Source organism: Ammospiza caudacuta, chromosome 1, assembly GCF_027887145.1.
Source record: "Ammospiza caudacuta isolate bAmmCau1 chromosome 1, bAmmCau1.pri, whole genome shotgun sequence".
Classification (NCBI taxonomy): domain Eukaryota; kingdom Metazoa; phylum Chordata; class Aves; order Passeriformes; family Passerellidae; genus Ammospiza; species Ammospiza caudacuta.
In genome coordinates this window covers 29,115,094-29,135,256 of record NC_080593.1, presented here as the reverse complement: position 1 = coordinate 29,135,256, position 20,163 = coordinate 29,115,094, and the positions used below count along the sequence as shown (strand labels likewise).

The following is a 20,163-nucleotide window of genomic DNA, read 5'->3' as shown; positions in this document are numbered from 1 at the left end:
TTTGTGGTAACCCTGGCAGAGTGAGCACTTCTGGTCTGTCTACTGTTTCTCTCAGAAACCTAATCAAATTACATTCTGATCTGAAGCTCAACAAAATCAGGAAACAGTGCACAGGCCTCCAGTGAATTCATTGCACATTTTGTCTGCAAATATACAGAAAACAGATGATATTTGGGAACATCAGTACCTGTCTGATGTGTGTGAATTGACTGGTATTCATAAGTGAACTGTCTGTACAAATATTTCAAATGGATAGTTGGAGCCCAAGATAAGAAGTGGTTTTCTTTCCCCCCCACCATTAATCCCTCTGTGGAGATGAAAGTTTAGTTCAGCTATTTGTAAACCTAGACTTTGTCACTGAGAATTAATTCCTGTTTGTAAAATTACAGTTATTTTGTTATTTTTCTCTATGCATCACTTGAAATTTGTCCACATTAAATGTCATCTGCATTTTTATACCCCAGTCACTAAGTACTGCAAGGCCCTTTTGCAACTTTTCATGACTTACGTTTACTACTGAAAATGGTCAGAGCAAGGTGTCCAGGAATGGTTTCTTGGCCAGATGTGAGACCAGAGGTGAAGACAGGACTAGAACTGAATAGATGAGGGCAAAGGATGAAAATTGCAGCTGGAAGGAGCTGCAGAGAGTTTTAAGAAAATTGGTCAAAGAACTGGAAAAAGGAGGACAGGCAGGTGGGCAGTGGAGGTTGCAGCCAAGCTGCATGGACAACTCTAAGCTACAGAGCAAAACTATTATAAAGCATAACAGAAAATGGAGTCAAATTCAGCTTTGCAGCAGTAGAACTGATAAATGTCAAGGAAAATTATCTCACAGTATTACTTAGTGGTATAAGTACTTACGGGGTAGCTTTTCAACCATGAGTGGTATCATTTTATGATATTTGAAAATGTTATTTATTGTGTAAAACTAGAACTGGTCTATGAGGATTTTAGCTTTTCTGCAGTTATCTATATGGCCTCTGCTTATGCTCTGTGCCATAGGAGATTAGCACTTAGATTTGCCAGAAGTACAGTTGGTAATGGAAAAAGGAAAAAATTGACAAAGATGTCTCTATTAAAATCATGCCAGTCACACATAAATCTCTTATGGATGTGCATCTCCACTGGCTATTTCCTTACCTTTGCGTATGATTCATTATAAAGAAGAACAGGAATTATATGATTGTTAAGACAGAAGTAGAAAGAAAAGAACATTAGAAAAAGTCATACATTCTTATTAATATATATTATGTGCTGCAATGAAATCATTTTTACCTAAGTATAAAATTACCTAGATAATAGATTTATGAACTGTAAGAAAAGATGGAAAATATGTTGTCTGTTGAAAACTACTGTGAGAGACCTGGTAAAAATATTCCTTATATTGAATTTTAGAAAACATTGAATATTTTTTAGCAACTGAAATTTTATTTATTTTATACAGTATTGAGTATTTAATTAGGTAATATGTATACAGATATTTCTATCACCAGAAATACAAAGTGCAATCTCTATGACATGTAATATGCTGTAAATTTTTACTTCACAGAATGAATTAGTTTGTAAAATATCTCTTTGATAATCAGATTATCCTGTGCAACCTATGACCAAACTAGGACATGGTACTAAATGCCATGTCCATTTATTCCTTAAACACCTCCAGGGATGGTGAGCATCACCTGGGCAGCCCATTCCAATATCTAATCACCCAGTCTGTGAAGAAATTCTCCCTAATGTCCAACAGCTTGACAGAGGTCCTCTTGTCCTGTGACTTGTTGCCTGGGAAAAGACACTGACACCCCCTTCCCCCCCACCCCCAGCTACACCCTCCTTTTGGGCAGTGTAGAGAGCAATAAAGTCTCCCCTGAGCCTCCTTTCCTCCAGGCTAAACAACCCCAGCTCCCTCGGCCACTCCTCTCAAAACTTGTGTTCCACACCCTTCACAGCTTGTTGCCTTTCCCCTTGGACTTGCTCCCCGATGTCCTTCCTGAATTGAGGGGCCCAGAGCTGGACACAGCATTTGAGGTGTGGCCTCACCAGTACTGAGTACAGGGGAAGAATTTCATCCCTGCTCCTCTTGCCCACGTTGTTTCTGACACAGGCAAGATGCCTTTGGCCTTCTTGGCCACTGGGCACACTGCATTCAGCAGCGGCATTCAGCCACACTTGTTCAGCAGCTGTTGACCAGAAAAGCACCAGGTCTTTTCTGTTGGGCCATTTTCTGGCAATTCTGCCCCCAGGCTGTTGCACTGCATGGGGTTGTCATGGCCAAAGTGCAGGACCTGGCTCTTGGTCTTGTTGAGCCTCACGCTGTTGGTCTTGGCCCATCAGTCCAGTTTGTCCAGGTCCCTCTGTAGAGCCTTCCTGCACTCCAGCAGATCAGAACAGCAGCGCAACTTGGTGTTGTCTGCAGATTTGCTCATGGTACTCTCAAGCCTCTCATCCAAATGCATAAAGGTAATAGGAGGGACTGCGCCCAACACTGATCCCTGGGGAGCATCACTGATGATGGGATGTTGGCTGAATGTGGCACCATTGACCATCAGTGTCTGGGCCCTGCCATTCAGCCAGCCCAGAGAAAAGTGCCTCTGTCACTTGCTCTTGAATGTATGTCTTGCGGGTGGGACTCATTAAACCAATATCAGCAACTTCAGACACACCTTATTGAGCTTGTTTTTCCCAAAGAGACTTTTTTCTCCCCCATACATAAGGAATCACTTTCATTTTGCTTTATGGTGTAAGTATCCACAAATTGAATTAAAATCATAGAATGCTTTGGGTTGGAAGGGACCTTTTAAGATCATCTTGTTCTGACCCCACTGCCATGGGCAGGGACACCTTCTGCTAGACCAGTTGCTCAAAGGCCCATCCAACCAGGCCTTGAACGCTGCCAGGAATGGGGGATCCACAGCTTCTCTGTGCATCCTGTTCTAGTGTCTCACCATCCTCATAGTAAAAGAATTCTTCGTGTCTAATCTGAAGGTAGTGGTTTTCAATTTGATAGAATTATCAATAATAATAGAGCTAGATTACTCCTAGCTGTATACTACATGGAATTTTATACTATCCTCTGTCATGTCTGGTAATAATAACCAATGTCAGTGACAAAATATTGGAAGAGATGTTCAGCTTTTCTGCCCATCATGACGTTTCCTATACTCCTGGTTTCGTTTTTAGACCATATTACTGTATTGTCAACCTTAAGAAATATGTGTTTTTGTGTAGGTCTCCTTTAAGATTATTTTATTTTTCTTTTCTGTACTTTATCATCATACCATTTTCAGTGCTGCAGAACTTCAATGCATTTCAAAATTAAGTTCCTATCTTTTCCTCATTCCTCTCCTTTTTTCCCTTTGTACTGCTCACAGTTTCTCCTCTGTGGAAATATACCTCCATTTCAGCACACTTTTCTGGTATTTTTGGTTCCCTGCAGAGGTGGTTCTACACATTATTCCACATTTGCTTGGAACAAAAGAGTGAACAAGGGAGAAAAGGAAGGTAAAGAGACCTGTTTCTTTTAAATACATAGCACATAGCATGAGTCTGTGTCTCTGAGCACCTTCGAGACTTGTGGTGGATGAGATGATAAGCATCTACTCTTTATGGTTTCCTTGCTACTTTTTTTTTCCTGCCATAGAATTTTCTTTTTTAAATTCATTACATTCTGTACATTGTTGTTCATGAATGCTGCTCTTAGAATGGGAGCTTAATGCTGAAAATTCTATGAGTTTATGATACCGATTGAGATCAACTCTTGACACTCCCTGACAAAGAAGCAGTACTTTTGCAACAAAGGTGGAATAGTCTTTAAAAAGGTATTTTCAGAAAGCAGAGCTAAGAGAATATATTTTGAGGAACAATATACTTTCTGGAGGAATTAAAGTTTTGCTTGTCCATGAGCAGACATTCTTACACGGATTTGTATTAGAGGTTACTTCCTGGCAGTGGACTTTTCAAGGAATTTACCTTGAAAGACTGAAGAATTCTAGTACTTTCCTGGGTAAAAAAAAAATCTCTAGTATGGATTAAAGGATAAAAGTTGACAGAATTGGAGACAAAAATTAGTTGTTTCTCTGGCAAAGAATATGGCAAAATAAGCCTTCCCAGAGTCTATTTCCAAGTGGTCATAATATGATTAAATTCTGTATTTATTTTCATGCAGATGGCTAGAGGGATATTCTTGATGCAAGGCCATTCTCATGCAAGTTTTAAATCTCTGCTCAGAAAGTGTAGCTCTGTTAAAACAGTTCAAAGTGGTTGTTATCAAACACTCTTAATATAAGCAATTATACATGTTTTTAATCCAGTTGTTTTAAAAATGGTCTAAGTATTTCAGCTGTCATTTTACAAAACAATACAAAAATAACAGAAATTTTCTGATGCAGAAATTTTAGCTGAAGTCATTGAAGCTTGACACTGCATAAAGTGCAAATAAATAAAATAAATATAAACAGTAGATATAAGAAGTGTAAATAGGATATGGTAGAAAGTGTAGCAAACTTGCAAATGTAGCAATAAGCTCTTGCCTCAAGTGAAGACCGTAAATCCCAGAATAAGAATTTGTTACTGACGTTAAAGGTACTCCTTTTATTGTGACCTTTTATTAGCAGCCCATAACTGGTCTATTGTTCCACATGTTCTGACAGAGTGTTCATACTGCAGTGAAGCATAGATGTTCTTCAGGTGTTGAATAAAGTATTTACTATTTCCATATTTAGATACAGGACAATTTTTCAATGACATGCCTTGTAATTGCTTAATCAGAAAGGTTATATAAAATAGTTTTAGCAGTAGGGGGGTTTCTGATTAACTGATAATGGAGCAAACCCATATCACAGACTATTTTGATTATTTTGCCTTGATTACCAAATATTAGTCTGAAGTTTCCCAAGAAACATATCTAAGTTTCTAAGTCTGATATTTATCCACAGCATAGAAATACTGTAAGGAATGGCAGTATTAGGCCTTGTATAATGTTGTTAGGGCCTACCCCTGAAGGTGAGAGTAACTGAGGTTCTTGTTAACAGATCACTTGGTTAGATCAGAGTGAAATGACATGGAATGACCAGTGTTTATGTATACATGGATGCTACCACCCATGAATCCAGTGATGAGATTTGATTGTTGTTTTATTGAAGTGATGTCCACAGTCTTGATCTGTCAGGGGTGAGGAACCCCCTGAAACATACAGTTCAGTGAGTTGATTTATGTTCAGTTTCAGGTAGGAGCCCAAGGTACCTCCCCTGGGGTGGGAGTTTGTCTATGGAAACACTGTGGATCATGTTCAGTCCTCTGGTGGAAGGCCCAAAAAAGGAGGCTGGGGGCACTTCGGGGATATTTGATGGTTTATGATATCTTCTAAGACATTACACCTCCTTTTCACATCCACTTGGTTTAGCCAGTTACTCCCCATCAGAAGGGACAAATACCTTCAAGCCTGTCCTGGTACTTCCCCATAACCAGTGTTTTATGCCTGAGCAAGTTATGTAACTGAGGACATGGGCACGATAAAAAGCATTATCCCATGTAGCGAGATCTTACCAGCCTCTTCCCTTACTTGGCTCAGACCCCAGCCTGTTGCTAAACAGACTGGTTTGTTGTGGTCCTCCTCTAGTGCTCACCCCCTCGGCACCTGGGCTGTTCTTAGGTTTCACCTCCACACACCCAAACCCTCTCCTCCTGCCCTTTGGTTGGGGGATGCCAACCTGGCCTCAGCAAAGCACCTGCTGATTTTGCTAATGACCAATTGCATGAGTCATTAACCATTAACGTTTCAGTCTTCCACAGCTGTTGTGCAAATTTATTTCATCACTGTTAATGATTATTCCACTTATCAGAACATTGACCAATACTTGAAAATGTGGAACACTGGCAGCATAGAAGGTGTTTAGGTTCTTGAAGTACAGTTTTGTTTTGTCATTCCTACACCTGTAGGCAGTATATTTTGACATAATGTAATACAATAGCAAGATAGGTCAGGCTTTAATCATGATTGATGTTTTATTTATATTGTAAAGTCTTTCAAAGTTTAGATCAAAGCATGTGAAAAAACCCCCCAAAACCAAATTCTTTCTTATAGAATAATCTATTCCCTTTCCTATTCCAACAAAACCAATGTTGGAAAGAAGGAGCAGACTTCAAACTTATTTTTGGTCATCTCCTTTTAAAAGCTGAGAAAAGTCTAAATCATTTCCTCTGGGAGAGAGAAAATATACATGACAGCAGCCTGTGATTCAGTTCCATACAGTTTAAATGTGGCAAAATTGTAATTAAATATGTATTTGTTTAGCAATCTAAAATTTACTTAAATTGTGGAAGAAATTAGAGTGGCCATGAGAATAGTTCATTAATCCTCTTTTTGCTGTTATATTGATAAGCATATGAGCTTTACCTCTTTGAAAGAGGAATGGAAGTGGAAGATATGAACTAGAGGTTGTATAATTTCTCTGGAGTTCTTTATTTAACTCCATTTTGTATCTCTATGAAAAGTAATACAATCCTCTGTTCAATAAAAGATATAGAACATTTGAATAAAACCACAAAATTTAATCTGTTTCATGGCTTGTAAAAGAAATTGGTACATTATTTGAAAATGAAGCACAAAATTATTTGTATCTACATCTATCTTTGCATTTGAAAAGCTGTCAAGTAAGTTATCTCTCTATGCTTAAAAACAGATAGTCAACTAGAGAATGGAGAACAGGCTCACAATACATTTTTTGGCCTGATAGACTCTTATAGGTTATATTTAAATTACCAGAAATCATAACTTCACCTGAAATATGTACTTAATCTTCAGTTGTAATATTCTACAAAATTTAGATTTATAGATCTAAATTTTCTAGTAATCCTTGAGTGCATTGACAGTGCTGGGTTTTGTGTGGCTGAGCTCAAAATACCCGAATTTGCCCAGTATATTCTGAATGACTCAAAAATATATGTCTGTTTTAACTTTGTGTAAGTCAAAGAGTTTTTAATATAGAGTGCTAATAAGTGAGTCAATTTAAAGTAGTCTTTTAAATAAAGAAGAAGAAAAGATTCTTCATTTGAGGTAAAAATAACTGAATAGGAAAAGGAAGGGTTATAAAGAGAAGACAAATAGGCTTTTTATCTTAATAATAGGATCAAAAGACATTACAAAGTAATTGTATGAATGTTTACATCAAGGTTTTGTTGGTCTTGTTTTTTTGAAGTTTTTTGTTTGTTTGGGGATTTTGGTTGGGTTTTTTGTTGTTGTTTGTTTGGTTGGTTTGGGGTTTTAGTTTGTTGGGAGGGGGTTGTTTGTGTTTTGGTTGATTGGTTGTGAGGGTTTTTTTGTTTGTTTGTTTTTTATTTTTGATCATCCCTATGTAGAAAGTAGTGTGAAAATAGAGCCATCCATATTTTCCAAAGGTACCCAATGGAAATTCAAGACATAGTTCACATTTCTTTGGAAACAAACGGTTTCTGAATTTCTTCATGTATGTTGGTATAAATAGGGGACTTGATCCCAGGTCAGTATGGCAGTGTGCTAACTAAATGCAGGTATAGGAGGAGCATGGTTGGATCACTTCCATTCATAGGCTTGAGAAATCTGGACCTGAATCAGGCCAGAGCCCTACTGGAGCTCCTTTGAGAAGATGACATTTATCTGAGAGAAGGTTCTCAAAAATAGTTTCCAAATATTTTCAGATTTGCTGTGTAAAAACCTTTGGAAATTCCTGTAAATTTTTCCATTGGAATTGCGTAATTTCCTTATTACTCTTCTCTTCCCAACTCTGTGCAGGCTGCCAGGTTGGACATCTTTACAGCCTTCTGATGCTGCACCAGGAATTGCTGGCTCTTACACAAACAGGTTTCTGGAAATGGCCAGTACTGCAATACCTCTTCTTACTTTGTGATTTTAAGAGTCATTAAGTAGATTTTAACAGGAATTAAGTAGTCTCTTATATGTAATTTGAAGTAATTAAAAGTAAGATTTGTACTTTTGACATGTTTTACAGTCATCTACATTTTGGTTTCGTTCTTCTGTACTTCTAGCTCATGCAGACTCTTGTTTTCAAGTTAGAAGCACAATGTGCTGTGCCTGTGTCAGAGAACAGTTTACTCAAGTGAAGAAACTGTGTTCATATCTGATTCTTAAGTGGGAATAATGAATTCTAATTTAGTATCTTTTTTGTGGTTGTTTAGCTTCTTTTTTTTTTGTTACAGAATAATAATTACTCATGGGAGTTCACAAAAAGTACACATACTTGTTTGAAATGGTGCTGTTGGCGTCCTGATTGTATTTAACAGTATGCAATAAATCTGGTAAAACAGAAGTTCAATCTTTATGTATTTAAAAAGAAAAAAGTGTAAATTGTGCCTGCTGTCATGATAAACTAAGGAATTTACTGGCATTTAATCCAGTTTTATTTTCCTCTGAAACCTGTTAATGAACTTCAAGATGCAGGTCTCATTGCCCATTTAAAATGTGTCTATGAGTGAATTACCTGGTAATACAGCTCTCCTTCTGCAAAATATCTAAAGATTGTTAGATCTGGAATTTTTATTTCCTTCTACTATTTCATCTGTCATCATCTACAACAGGCATTTGCCTTTTAACTAGCTTAAGGCAAGCTACGTTTTTTCCTGGCTCTTGTTCATGATGGGATTGCCCTGCTTGCACATTCTACTGCTCTGCAGGATAAAGATGTTAACTGGGAATCAGAAATCATATAGTAGGTGTAAGACATGAGATAAAATCGATACATTTTTCTGAGGCATGTCACTGGTTAAGTGACAAAAAATATTCTGATAGTCACTGAAAAAGAAAAGTCAAAGGTACATTTGAACCTGTCAGTTCAACATATTCCTGTTATCCCTTTAGGGGATATCATACAACTTGACACCAACATTTAAGCTTTGAAAATTATGAGCTCATCTATTTCAAATGGGATGTCACATGTTCCCAAGCCTTTGCCATTACTTATAGTGGAAGACAGGATGATCACTTTTGTCACATATTGATAGTGAATAAGATCTTTCTTTTTTTCTTTTCTTTTTTTTTTTTTTCTTGTTTCAGAATGAAGAACAAATTTTGGTATTTTGAATTTGGCACTTCGGAAACTTTCTCAGCCACCTGTAAGAAGCTGCATGAATCTGTAGAAATAGAAGTAAGAAACTAATTGTTGCCTTTATCCTTGAAATGTCACCAGTTTGGCTGAAATACAGGGAGCAAGGGCGCAGAGTGCCTGAATCCAACAAGGCAAAGCAGTGCACATCCTTTCGACCCTATATTCCAAAATATTATTTTTATCATATCTATTTGTAGTGTAGCCCTGCACACTGGAACAAAGTTCAGTTTGATGATTAGTGAAGTCTTAATACAGTAGACAAGGTCAAGAGGTGAAGTATAACATTAGAAATCAATAGGGAGTGTGGCTAGGTCAGGTGGAAAAATGAAAGACTGTTGGAGGGAGTGAGAGCTGCTGCAGGATTAAAATAAAAAAAAAATAATCCTATTATTTCTAGGTCCCAAGGTTTTATAACCTTTAAAACTCAATTCCCTAAAATTGTACGTACTTTCCTGAATAAAGGTTAAAGAATATATATATTTTTTGAATTATTCCCCTTCATTAAATAGCTTTTCTCTCTGCACAAGGGGTCATCATTCCATTATACATTGAACATTAACTAAAAAGACACAGGATACTTACAGACAAAATGGGAATTTAAAATAATGTGCCACTGCCACTTTGATGGCTGCTAGAATAAGTGGCTGAATTACATAAACTGTTTGGGCATCTGATGTTTATGAATAAGTACATGAAAAATGAGAAATGAGTGAAGATAAAAACCTGAGAATTTAGGTTAAATAATGAAATAATTTCTCAAGAGGACTATGGTGCTTTTCCTTTCCAGTAGTAATGAGAAACTGCATGTGTCAGTGGAGTGTTTGTATAGTAGCATGAGGCACTCAGAGAGGTCTGGTGGGAGCTATGGAGTCCAGTCAAAGCCTCCTGAAGGGTGAATTCTGAAATTATCTGAAGGAACCATGTACCTGAGAGCAGAATAGTAGCAGAGAATACTGAGACTGAAACTGTAAGACCAGCAGTGCCACACTTGCCTGTTATGCTGTTAATGTTTCTCTTTGAAGTGAAAACCTGCTCCTCACGTGTTAGATTAAAATATAATAAAAATAAAACAAAACTCCACTGAAAGTCTTAAGAAAAAAAAACTTAATAAAAAAAATCACCCTTGCTTCCCAAGAGAGTGCTTCACACACATGAGTGTAAGCAAATGTAGCATGAAAAATATTTTGTTATTTATCAGAAGAAATGCTTACCTGGTTTGATTAGATTTGAAGAAACTGCAAGTTAAATGTACCTTTTGATTAAATACAAATTGAAGAGCAGGCTTTCCTAATAAAATACTGATATCTAGAGAAAGTCATGTATCCTGATACATATTAAGATGTGAACTTTATTGTTTTAGCCATTGAAAGAATGATTAATTGTTAACATCACAAAGCAAGCAAGTAGGTACACAAGTTTGTGGTGGTGCTGCTGTCTGTTGTGTAATTATTATGTATTCATGTCAATAACTACTAATACCAAAAAAGTGTAACATTGCCAGTATATGAGGCACTTTTGTTAATACTCACTTCATCTATCCTAGTCATTACCATTAGTCATACAATTAGAAACAAAAAGTATAATTTCCAAGGTTTACAAGAACTATTAGGAGGTGGTTATTTGTGTATTTATTTACAATGACTAAATTACAATGTTGCTCGTATGCTTGTATCTAATGTTTCTTGTTTGAATATTGTCAGCATTTTAGTCTGATTTTTAACCTGATGCCCCTTGGGGATGTCACTGTAAATGGGAGGTTGGTGCATGAGACCACATTTCATTCCACATAAAATGCGCAAAGAATGTGCTTGCTCTACAGCCAAATTTTGAATGAACAAAGCCTGAGAAGATTAAGGATCTGTATCTCTGAGCTGTTAGACAGTGATCAAATGTTCTCTGGGCAAATATTTGTTTCGCCTTGTATTTGATTTCTAACCTAATTAAGCTGGTTTTTCTGACATACATTCTTTACTCATGTTCTGTATGTTTTCTTCTGTGTGAAATGCAGAACAAAGTTGGACATAACATTTTTATGTTATCCAGAATAAGATATATTTTTGTTTTCAGAATCAGATGTAAGAAGTTGAGGAGAGGTTCTAAAGGGTAAGAAACCAAAATTAAACAAACAAACAAACAAAAACTAGGACAAAATTAATTATTCATTTTCAATAATAATGTGTCAGTAAACAAGGCTGAAGATTTTACAATTTAGAGAACTTGCAATTTATTTCCACTTCAGAAAAAAAAAAAAAAAGAAAGCTATGTGAAAGATACTTAACAAGAGTAGGTATAGATGTGGTGTAAAAGTGGCATGGACCATACCTGCAATGCTGCATAAGCATAGTGGGAGCAGTGTAAGCCTTCTATACCACCTGGTGTTAATGGGTAATAGAAAGGAGTTTAAAACATTCCTGTACACTTGCCTGATATTGCTCTTGGTTTCACAGCAAAGCCTTAATATCAGTTCTTTTGAGGCATAGATATGTATTTTCTCAAAAGAGAGATTATCTGAAAATAATTGATACAATAAGTAAGGTATAAACAATAATATCCAAGAAGTGAATGAGGCTGGAAAAGAAGGCAAAAAAGAGTTAGAAGAGCTAGTTTCTTTTTTGTCTAGGTAGGCATACTCCACATTTTAAAAGTAGGCTTTTGTTTTTAACAGCATCATTACATTATTTGAAATAAAAGAAAAAAGAAAAGGAGCAGAACACGTGTGTTTTGTTTTTGTAGTATATAAATGTGTTAGAACTATGCAGAGGTACCTGTAGGGCAAACTTTTTGTCTGTGTATGAACAAAAGAAATGCTTCTTTCCTAATTCAGAAAGTTGCTCATCACTGGGGGACTCTGAGGCCTCCTCACATAATTGTCTTAGTGTACTACCTGCTGTGCTCAATATTGAGTGAAAATGGAAGCTAGACCCCGCACCATCCTATTTCACAATTCTTCTTTTATTTAAATAATTCCAGTCAGTTTGGGGGACGCCAGACCTTTATAAATTAACAGCAGGGAAATACCAAAGGTGTCAGATTGCATATTTATCATCTTTCTCGTGTAATACTTAAATATGTATTAAGAAGTGACTGACATAAATTAGGCAGATTTCAGAAGCCACAGGCCGTGGCTTGTAGAGGACCCCCTTCTGCTTGACATTTCATCCTTGTCAAAGATCAAATTATTTTAATTTAGGCTGCAAATTATAAGAAATGAAGACTTCTTTGTGGGAATTCCCTGTGGTAATCTGACTTTTGTTGTTACTGCTGCTTGTCAGTGTGCAAAAGATATAATATGCATGCAAATAAGGTTAAAAAATATGTACTATCTAATTATCCAGCCAGTACATTCCACTTGAAGACAGTGGGAGGCCTGACACACAGTATGTGTTTGATTCATTGAGGCCTGCAGGGTATTTACACAAGATTACTTTTAATTATGAAATTAATATCTGTTTATCTAGAATGTATAGCAGTAAGTGAGCATACACATGAGCAGAATTTTTAGCAAAATAAATCATCTTAGTATTTAATACATATAAAATACTAGGGAAAACCACAATTTGCTTCCAAAAATGACAGTGAAAACCTAGGCCTTTATTCTTGTAAGAAAAGTGGTTTTAAAAAGTTATACTTTGAATTACAGTAGTTGCCACAACTGCCAATTCGCTTTCAGATATGCCTTTTGACTTTAAAATTTTCCCTGTATAAATGTAATCCACAGGTTTGAAATTTGATTCTTGAAGAGCAACTATGAAATGGAAATCTAAGTGTTGAAATTGTTCTCCCTCCCGATTTGTGCTCTTCTTAGAAGAATTAAGATGTGTGTGCATTATAATACAGTTCTGTTTTATGATCTCAGAGAGTTTCAGAATAAACAATTATTCACAGTTTTTCTTGTGTTGTACTTGGCTTTTCTTCTTCAAAGCCGCAATAAAGTTTTAGGCAGAGAGGAAGAAGTGCCAGTGACCCACAGAGCAGCAAGCTGCAAGATGTCAGTGGACTTCTACTGAGGAATGCTTAATTATTTTTCCCATTTTCTCCCTGATTATTGTGTGTTGGAATTGCAAAATAATACCCTTAATGAATTTGAAATGGATGACTGGATCCTCTACAAGCCTGCAGAACATTGCAGGAATAGGAGCAAATGTTTTAAAAATATGCTGCTCTACACTATGGTCTGTAAGACTTGTCAGGATGTCCATACGCTCTATCTGTGTTGTGAGGAATGAAGCTACTCCATCTCTAGCCAGGGTGCCAGTACATGAATCCTAGGCAGCTCTGGCTGGTTCAATTAACTAATGAGTAGAACTGGGTGCTCTGCTTTCCACCTGCAGGTTCCACTGTAGTAACGTGAAATTGTGGTTTATTTTCTCCTGTGGAGTTTCTTCAGTATTTTGCTACATTTTATATGTGCTAAGAACTTCCTAATGTTGGTAGAGAGGAGGACGTAGCTTGAGTAAATTACAGCCAGTGAAGGCTAGGTGTATTAAGCTGGGTTCACCTCATCCAGTGTATCTCAGGTGAACTGTATTTGCAAATGCTGGGGTTCAACCACCTAAGAAAATGCTGCAGTATAATGCTGGGCAGGCTGATATGTTAAGATCCCTGAGCCATTCTCCAGAAGTGAAAAATATGGTCCCTTTATATTGGAAGCCAGATTTGGCATAGAAATATGCTTGTATAAAATGTCTTAAAGTCCAGGTTTGCTGTAGGAAGCATGAGAAATACACACTAGTGACACAAGATGAGTATGATTCCATCACTGAAGGGACTATCCCGTAGACTAAGATTACCTCTGTGTGTCCAGTGAGCCTTGGAAAGGTTTTAGATCACTGATGCCTCCTCTTTAGCTCCACAGCCTGTGTTTTCCCTTAGCAGTGATGCATATTTTAGAGAACTGGTTGGTGAAGGTTCTGGGGTAAGGATTGCTGCAGCTGCATCAGGAATTGTTGTAACCATTTCTACTGATTTTAGTTATTGCTAGGAGCCACTAGTCTGCCATAGCCCTATGCTGATATGCTTGTTGTGCCTTTGGATTGAAATGAATACCTGTGTCCTCTTCTGTGCTCCTGGGGCTTGCTTAGAACCTTTTCCATAAGTCTATGTATTCTCTGCCTGCAGGGACTTTGTATTCCATCTGTTGGGGAAGGGACTCAGTTGCAAGAATTACAAGTCTCACTGCAAAATCATAAGGCAGAAAATTTAGGTGGAAAAGGCAACAAAAAATCAGTTATTGATAAAGAAATTTTGGTAGTATAAATGTTTTTCTGCTAATATCTGTAGTGAAGCTAGAAATATATTTCACTTGGTCAGTGAATAGTTATCAGATAACAAGACAGTACCAAATGGTCCCACACTTAGGCAATCAAAAGCTGAATAGCAATCTTACTTTACCTTCTGATTAATGATCTGTTCTTATCTCATACCTCCTTTTCAGATACAAGTATATCTCTTAGGTGTAAACATTGAATAAACTATTAGCAGTATTAAGAATGATAAATTGCTGAATAAAAATATCTGAGAAAAAGAGCATTCAGATTTTTCTTTCTCTCTTACTATTTTCTCTCTTCTTTTCTTTTTTCCTTTTTTTTCCCTTCCTTTCTAATCAGTGTGATGGAATTCAGCTGGACTTAATCAATATCTCTCTGGAAGGAATTGCCATTCTAAACATCCCAAGCATGCATGGTGGATCAAATCTTTGGGGAGAGACAAAGAAAAGACGAAGCCACCGTCGGACAGAAAAGAAGAGGTCAGATAAAAGAACCACCGTTATAGATGCCAAGGAATTGAAGTTTGTGTGCCAAGGTAAGCTTACAGATTGATACAGGCTATCTGGCTACATAATGTCAACTTGGTTATATAATTGACCTTGTCAAGGAAAAGGACAGACAGTTCTTAGATATTTCCTTTCCTGTGCATTTAGCTTTTCTGGTGGGAAATACTGCCAGAAGGGCACAAACAAAGATGTACTGCTAATTTCAGTCTCTACACTTGGAAACCTGCCTCAGATACTACCTCTTGAGCAGACTAATCACACCATGTGGCACTGCTGGCTACTGGGACATTCAGTCTAGAAGTAGTTGGAGATTTTGGAGTTGGAAGGTGCTTCCTGAGCATTTATAGTATTTCTTAATGTCAATTAAGAAACTGACATTAAGTTACTTGGGGATAGTTGTGCCCTGATTCTAACAAGCTTTGGCCAGAGGCGAGGGAACTCACTTCAGAGTAAAAAGAGCAAGCTATCTATACATTTTATGTTACTATGTTGTAATGCTGTATGAATCCTTGAATACATATGCTGTAGTTGGCTTGCACAGGCATGATCATTTTTTTCAGGGTTCATATACTTTCCTGGTGATTAGATGCACTTACTAAATTTTATTATTAAACATAACTCTTGACAAAACCAATAATAAATAATAATCGCTGTTCTTCTCTGAGAATCTGAATACTGTGCATTGTAACACTTGACTGCACGTCACAAGCCTGAGTGATTATAAGCCATCATTTTCTTCACACCAAAGGAATGAACAGTTTGGGTTTTGTTTGTTTGTTTTTCTCTATTTACCCTACAAAAAGGATTATCTTTTGCTTCAGAGTAGCTTCTTGCTTCTCCTCATTATTCAGACTTTATAAAGATAAGGACTTAACTGTTATTCTGTTGGGATCCCTTTCCTAGTTTTGAATATCCTATTTTTACATTTCATCAGCAGTAATTTTTAAGTCACTAGTTATAACATTGTTCATTATTACACATTTTAGTTTTAATTCAGCTAAATTATCCGGATGACAAAAGTTTAGGAGTAAAGTAGTTTTTTATGGCTTAGAGACTGCAATAAGTACTAGCATTCAATTTCTGTGGGCGCTAGCAATTTTACTTATGCTCTCAGTGTCTCAGTGTGACTTAGCCATTCACTCTGTCAGCCAAAGTCTCACCAGGCACAAAGCTTCTGCTTAGTGTGCTACAATTCTGTGTTATGCCCTGATGTTCAAGGATGGAGGCTGCTGGGTAAAGGGCTCACCCAATTTTTTCCTTTTGTTTTGCTCCTGAACACAAGGAGACAGGACATTTATCCTCTTGATAGTAGTGAAACAGACATTATCACTTCCTTTAATTATTGAAATTATGTGCCTCTTTGATACACATTTAACAGTGATTTCAATCTTCTGACTATAGTTGATGTATTAAAAGGGCGTTGCAACACTCAATTTCCATTTTCCTGGACAGGATAAAATAAAATTACAATAAAAATATTAAAGACTGAATAGAATTTCCCATGTTATCTGTCTAAGTGTTCATAATACAGACATTAAGCACCTTACTTTAGAAAAACTGTTCTCATTACTTGGTTTCAAATCACTTTGTATGCACTGTGGATGGAAGTAGCTTTATCCAAAGGCAGTTTTAAAGCAGAGGTTGACTTCTCAATATCCAAAACTAGATCACCTCTCACATCACTGAGTACTATGAGATGGTATTATTGTTTGCATCTTCACTAGCATTCCAGTGCTGAGCAGGAGTGAAATCCTTCTTGGATTTCAGAGTGGTCCCTTACTTTGTTCCAGTTTGCAACACTGAGCAGTCTTGAGCATGTAAAGTGGATTCCTTTTAAAGGTGTGAGGTGTGTGGGGATGGGAGCTACATGCTCTGCTGCAAGTGCATGTTTAGTCCATGAAACCAGGTTAAAACAACCCAAAGTAAAACTCAGAAATGAAGGTGAACATGTCAGAACCAACTGATTAGTTTAATGGGCCCACTCCTATCTTGTACTGCAAAAAACAGTCAATTCTACTAGCTAGGACAGATTCTTAGGCTGAATGTGCTCCTTCAACTCGGAATTCAAGATTATTGCTGAATAATGGAATTCAATCAATTTTATGTCTACGCTTCTCAAATAGTTTTGATAAATCTGAATCTACTCACTGGGGAAATAACTGACTCTCACTTGAAAATGTTATGAGTTTTTCACTAGCTGATTATTTTCTTAGGCACTGTGTATTTTTGGCACATTGTACTCTTTAGTTTGAAGAAAACATTTTGTAAGCTATTAATACCTGGTGCAGAGATAGGTATTGCTGTGTTGGGAACCATGATAAATACATACCGGCTTGTTAACTTCTGTTTATTAACTTATTCTGAATGAACATCCTTGTAGTTATTTTTATGTCCAAATAAAGTGTCTAATCACTTGACAACTGAGAACTGCACTTCCTAGGAGAGAGCAATCAATCCTCATGTTTTCCTATGGATATCTATATATGTGAATGTATAATATATATATATATATATATATATATATATATATATATATATATATCAGATTTTGGTGTTGAATTGTATTTGTTTTTTTACATCTCATTTTTTTATGGGACTTCTAAGTAGGATGCACATTTACTTTTAGACTTTTTCAATTGCAGTACAACTGTGCATCAATCTGTATTCTTGTCTCTGCTTTTCTCATTTTACAACTTGATCGTAAATACATGAGTTGAAGGTTAGGACTCTGAGCCCTTAGGTGGGGTACTTGCATGGACTTTTGGAAGCTGTCTCCTCACTCAGGGTAGTTTGTTGCCCTGGAGCATGTTGAGCCGTCCCAAGGAGAACTTCTCAAACTGCCCAAGAAGCCTCTGTGAGGTCCTGCTGCTATCTTCCCATGCTCTCGTGTGCAAGCCATGTACATGCAACATGATCATCACTGCAGGAAAAAGGGTCAAATTTCTGCCAAATCTTTTTTTTTTCTTAGGTATCTGCACAATGCAGGGAAGGTATATTTCTCCAACTCCACTCCCCTCTTTCTTTTCTTTCCTGTTTAGCATTGCCACCTGTTGATGTAAAAATGCTTGTCTTTTCATTGCCCTTCACATTATCCTCCTCTGCACACACCATAGCCAGACCACAATTTGCACTTTAAGTAATCAAATGGGTGTCTGCTTAGGAAACAATGTGATTATGTGCATGTTGTCTGAAAAACAATGTATTGAAATTGAGTGGTTCAAAATATACACTACTTATTAGGGGTTTGTGCATGTATGCTAAAGAAAAATATTCAGCAGTCATAGCATATGTGTGCGTGTGTATTGCATTTCTAACTAGTAATATTTTAATATAAAACATGTATGAAAATGTATTTGTCTGATTAGCTTATTACTAATTGGAAAAAAACAAACATATTTAGCTGTAGCATACTAAGTATTATCATAATCCTTGTTAGTGGAAAAAGTACTACAGATTTCATTTCAGCTCCTGTACAGAAGTAGAGAGGGTCTTTCATCACATTTTATTAGGGTAAAACTCATGTGGGTTTTATGATTTAATTTAATTTTAATTTCTAATTTATCTGTTCAATTTCTATTTTAAAATGTTAATGCATTTGGAAAAAATGTAACTACAGGTATATGTGACAGTTTGTGAAAGTAGATGACTTAGTGTTTTGACATTTTGAATCTCACACTTGCAATGTTTCCAATTGTTGTTTTATTTAAAATCTTCTAGTATGTACATCTATGATACATCTATCCACAGGCCATTTACAGATTTTAGATGTTATTGTGAACTACCGGTTATTTAGATAGGACTTCTTTTTTGATATTCACAGATACTGATAAATGCCAAAAGTCAGTAGTTTGAAAAGATTAACATATTGCATTGAAACAAAACTATGAGTTGAGAAACATAAATGCAAATAAGTGCACTACTTGGTTGCAAATTGCATCTAAAACAAGTTAAATTATGACAACATGTCTTGCATGAAAAATATATACCCCTTATGTCAAGTCTTAAACAGTTTTCTTCCTCACAGAAATTCTAAATAAAATTTTAAAACCTTTTGTGACAAAAAGGAGGTTTTAGGTTTTTTTAAATTTCTCCAGTAAACTTTTTTGTTAAATGAAGTTTCCCTTGGGGTGGAAGTTGTTATGCTTTGATTTCATTGTTGAAGTTCAGTTAGAGCCCTATTCTGAAATGGGATCTCTTTTAGTCTCTTCATATTTAATGGCAGAAATATATGGAACTTGTTTTTGCATGAGTGGTTCCACTCACCTCAGTGGACTCATTCTTGAAGACAATACGTATTATGAAGCCTTTAGAATATAAATATTTCAGTGAAATACTTTTTTCATATTTATTTTGTACATCACCAGCACTGATACTTAACCAAGTCCTTACCAAGTTGGTCTGTGCACCTTGTTAAGAGCTACAGGGAGCTGTCACTCCACAGACTATTAGATGAATTCAAGACAATGTGCATTTATATCACAGCACCTAGGCATAAACTAAGCTTACCAGTATGATTCAATAACTCTGTGTGGAAATCTCTTTTAATAACTGCATTATGACTTTCTGAATGGAAATGCAGAAGCTTTGGAAATGGAATAATGTGTATGCAGGCACTTCACTGCAGTTAAAAGCAGTTCAAAACATGCAGAGGCTGTGAAGGCCTTTAAAACACTTCAAAATATCCATAAATATTAAGAGAATAGAAAATGCCTTTCTTATTAGGTGTCAAATTCCACTCTACAGGGAGAGAGATGCTTCCCTATAGATAGAGGATTCCTGACATGCTCCCTAAACAGCTTATAACTTTGTGAGCTAGCTGTCTAATTTAATTTATGGAGGTCTTTCATAACCTGTACTCTGGCTAGGTGACCTTTCCTTGTTGAAAAAGTTGAAACTGTACACTATATACACAGTCAGTGTAATATATACACTAAATATACACAGTGTATATTCATTATTGGTAGACATTTGGTTATTTTTGACGTGGTAAGGCATGCATAATGAACTCTCTATAATAATATTTTTATTAAATGTTATTGATGATGTCATGGCTACATAAGGTAATAGCCCTTACTTTGTATCTTGTTTAGACAGCTTTTTACAACATAGACATTAGCACCTTACCACAGAGAAAAAAAAACTAATTAGAGCTATTTCATAGCTAGTCTATGTTAAGATATTCAACTTTAAACATTAGTCTAAGCATTAGAAAAAAACTATAAATTTATTCAAACAGTATTTCTTTTCTTGTCCACACATGTTCCACATCTATTCTGAAACTTAACTAAAGGCAAC

At 36.4% G+C, this 20,163-nt stretch overlaps 1 protein-coding gene across 4 annotated transcripts in view; it reads left to right on the top strand.

Annotated features, from left to right (window-relative positions):
• DGKB (diacylglycerol kinase beta) overlaps positions 1–20,163 on the top strand; it is a 329,155-nt gene that overhangs the window by 238,723 nt on the left and 70,269 nt on the right. For all 4 annotated transcript variants that reach the window (XM_058820489.1, XM_058820474.1, XM_058820483.1 and 1 more), the window contains 2 exons: positions 9,044–9,134; positions 14,702–14,897. In XM_058820489.1, the coding sequence (XP_058676472.1) occupies positions 9,044–9,134; positions 14,702–14,897 (287 nt within the window). The remainder of the gene's footprint in view (positions 1–9,043; positions 9,135–14,701; positions 14,898–20,163) is intronic.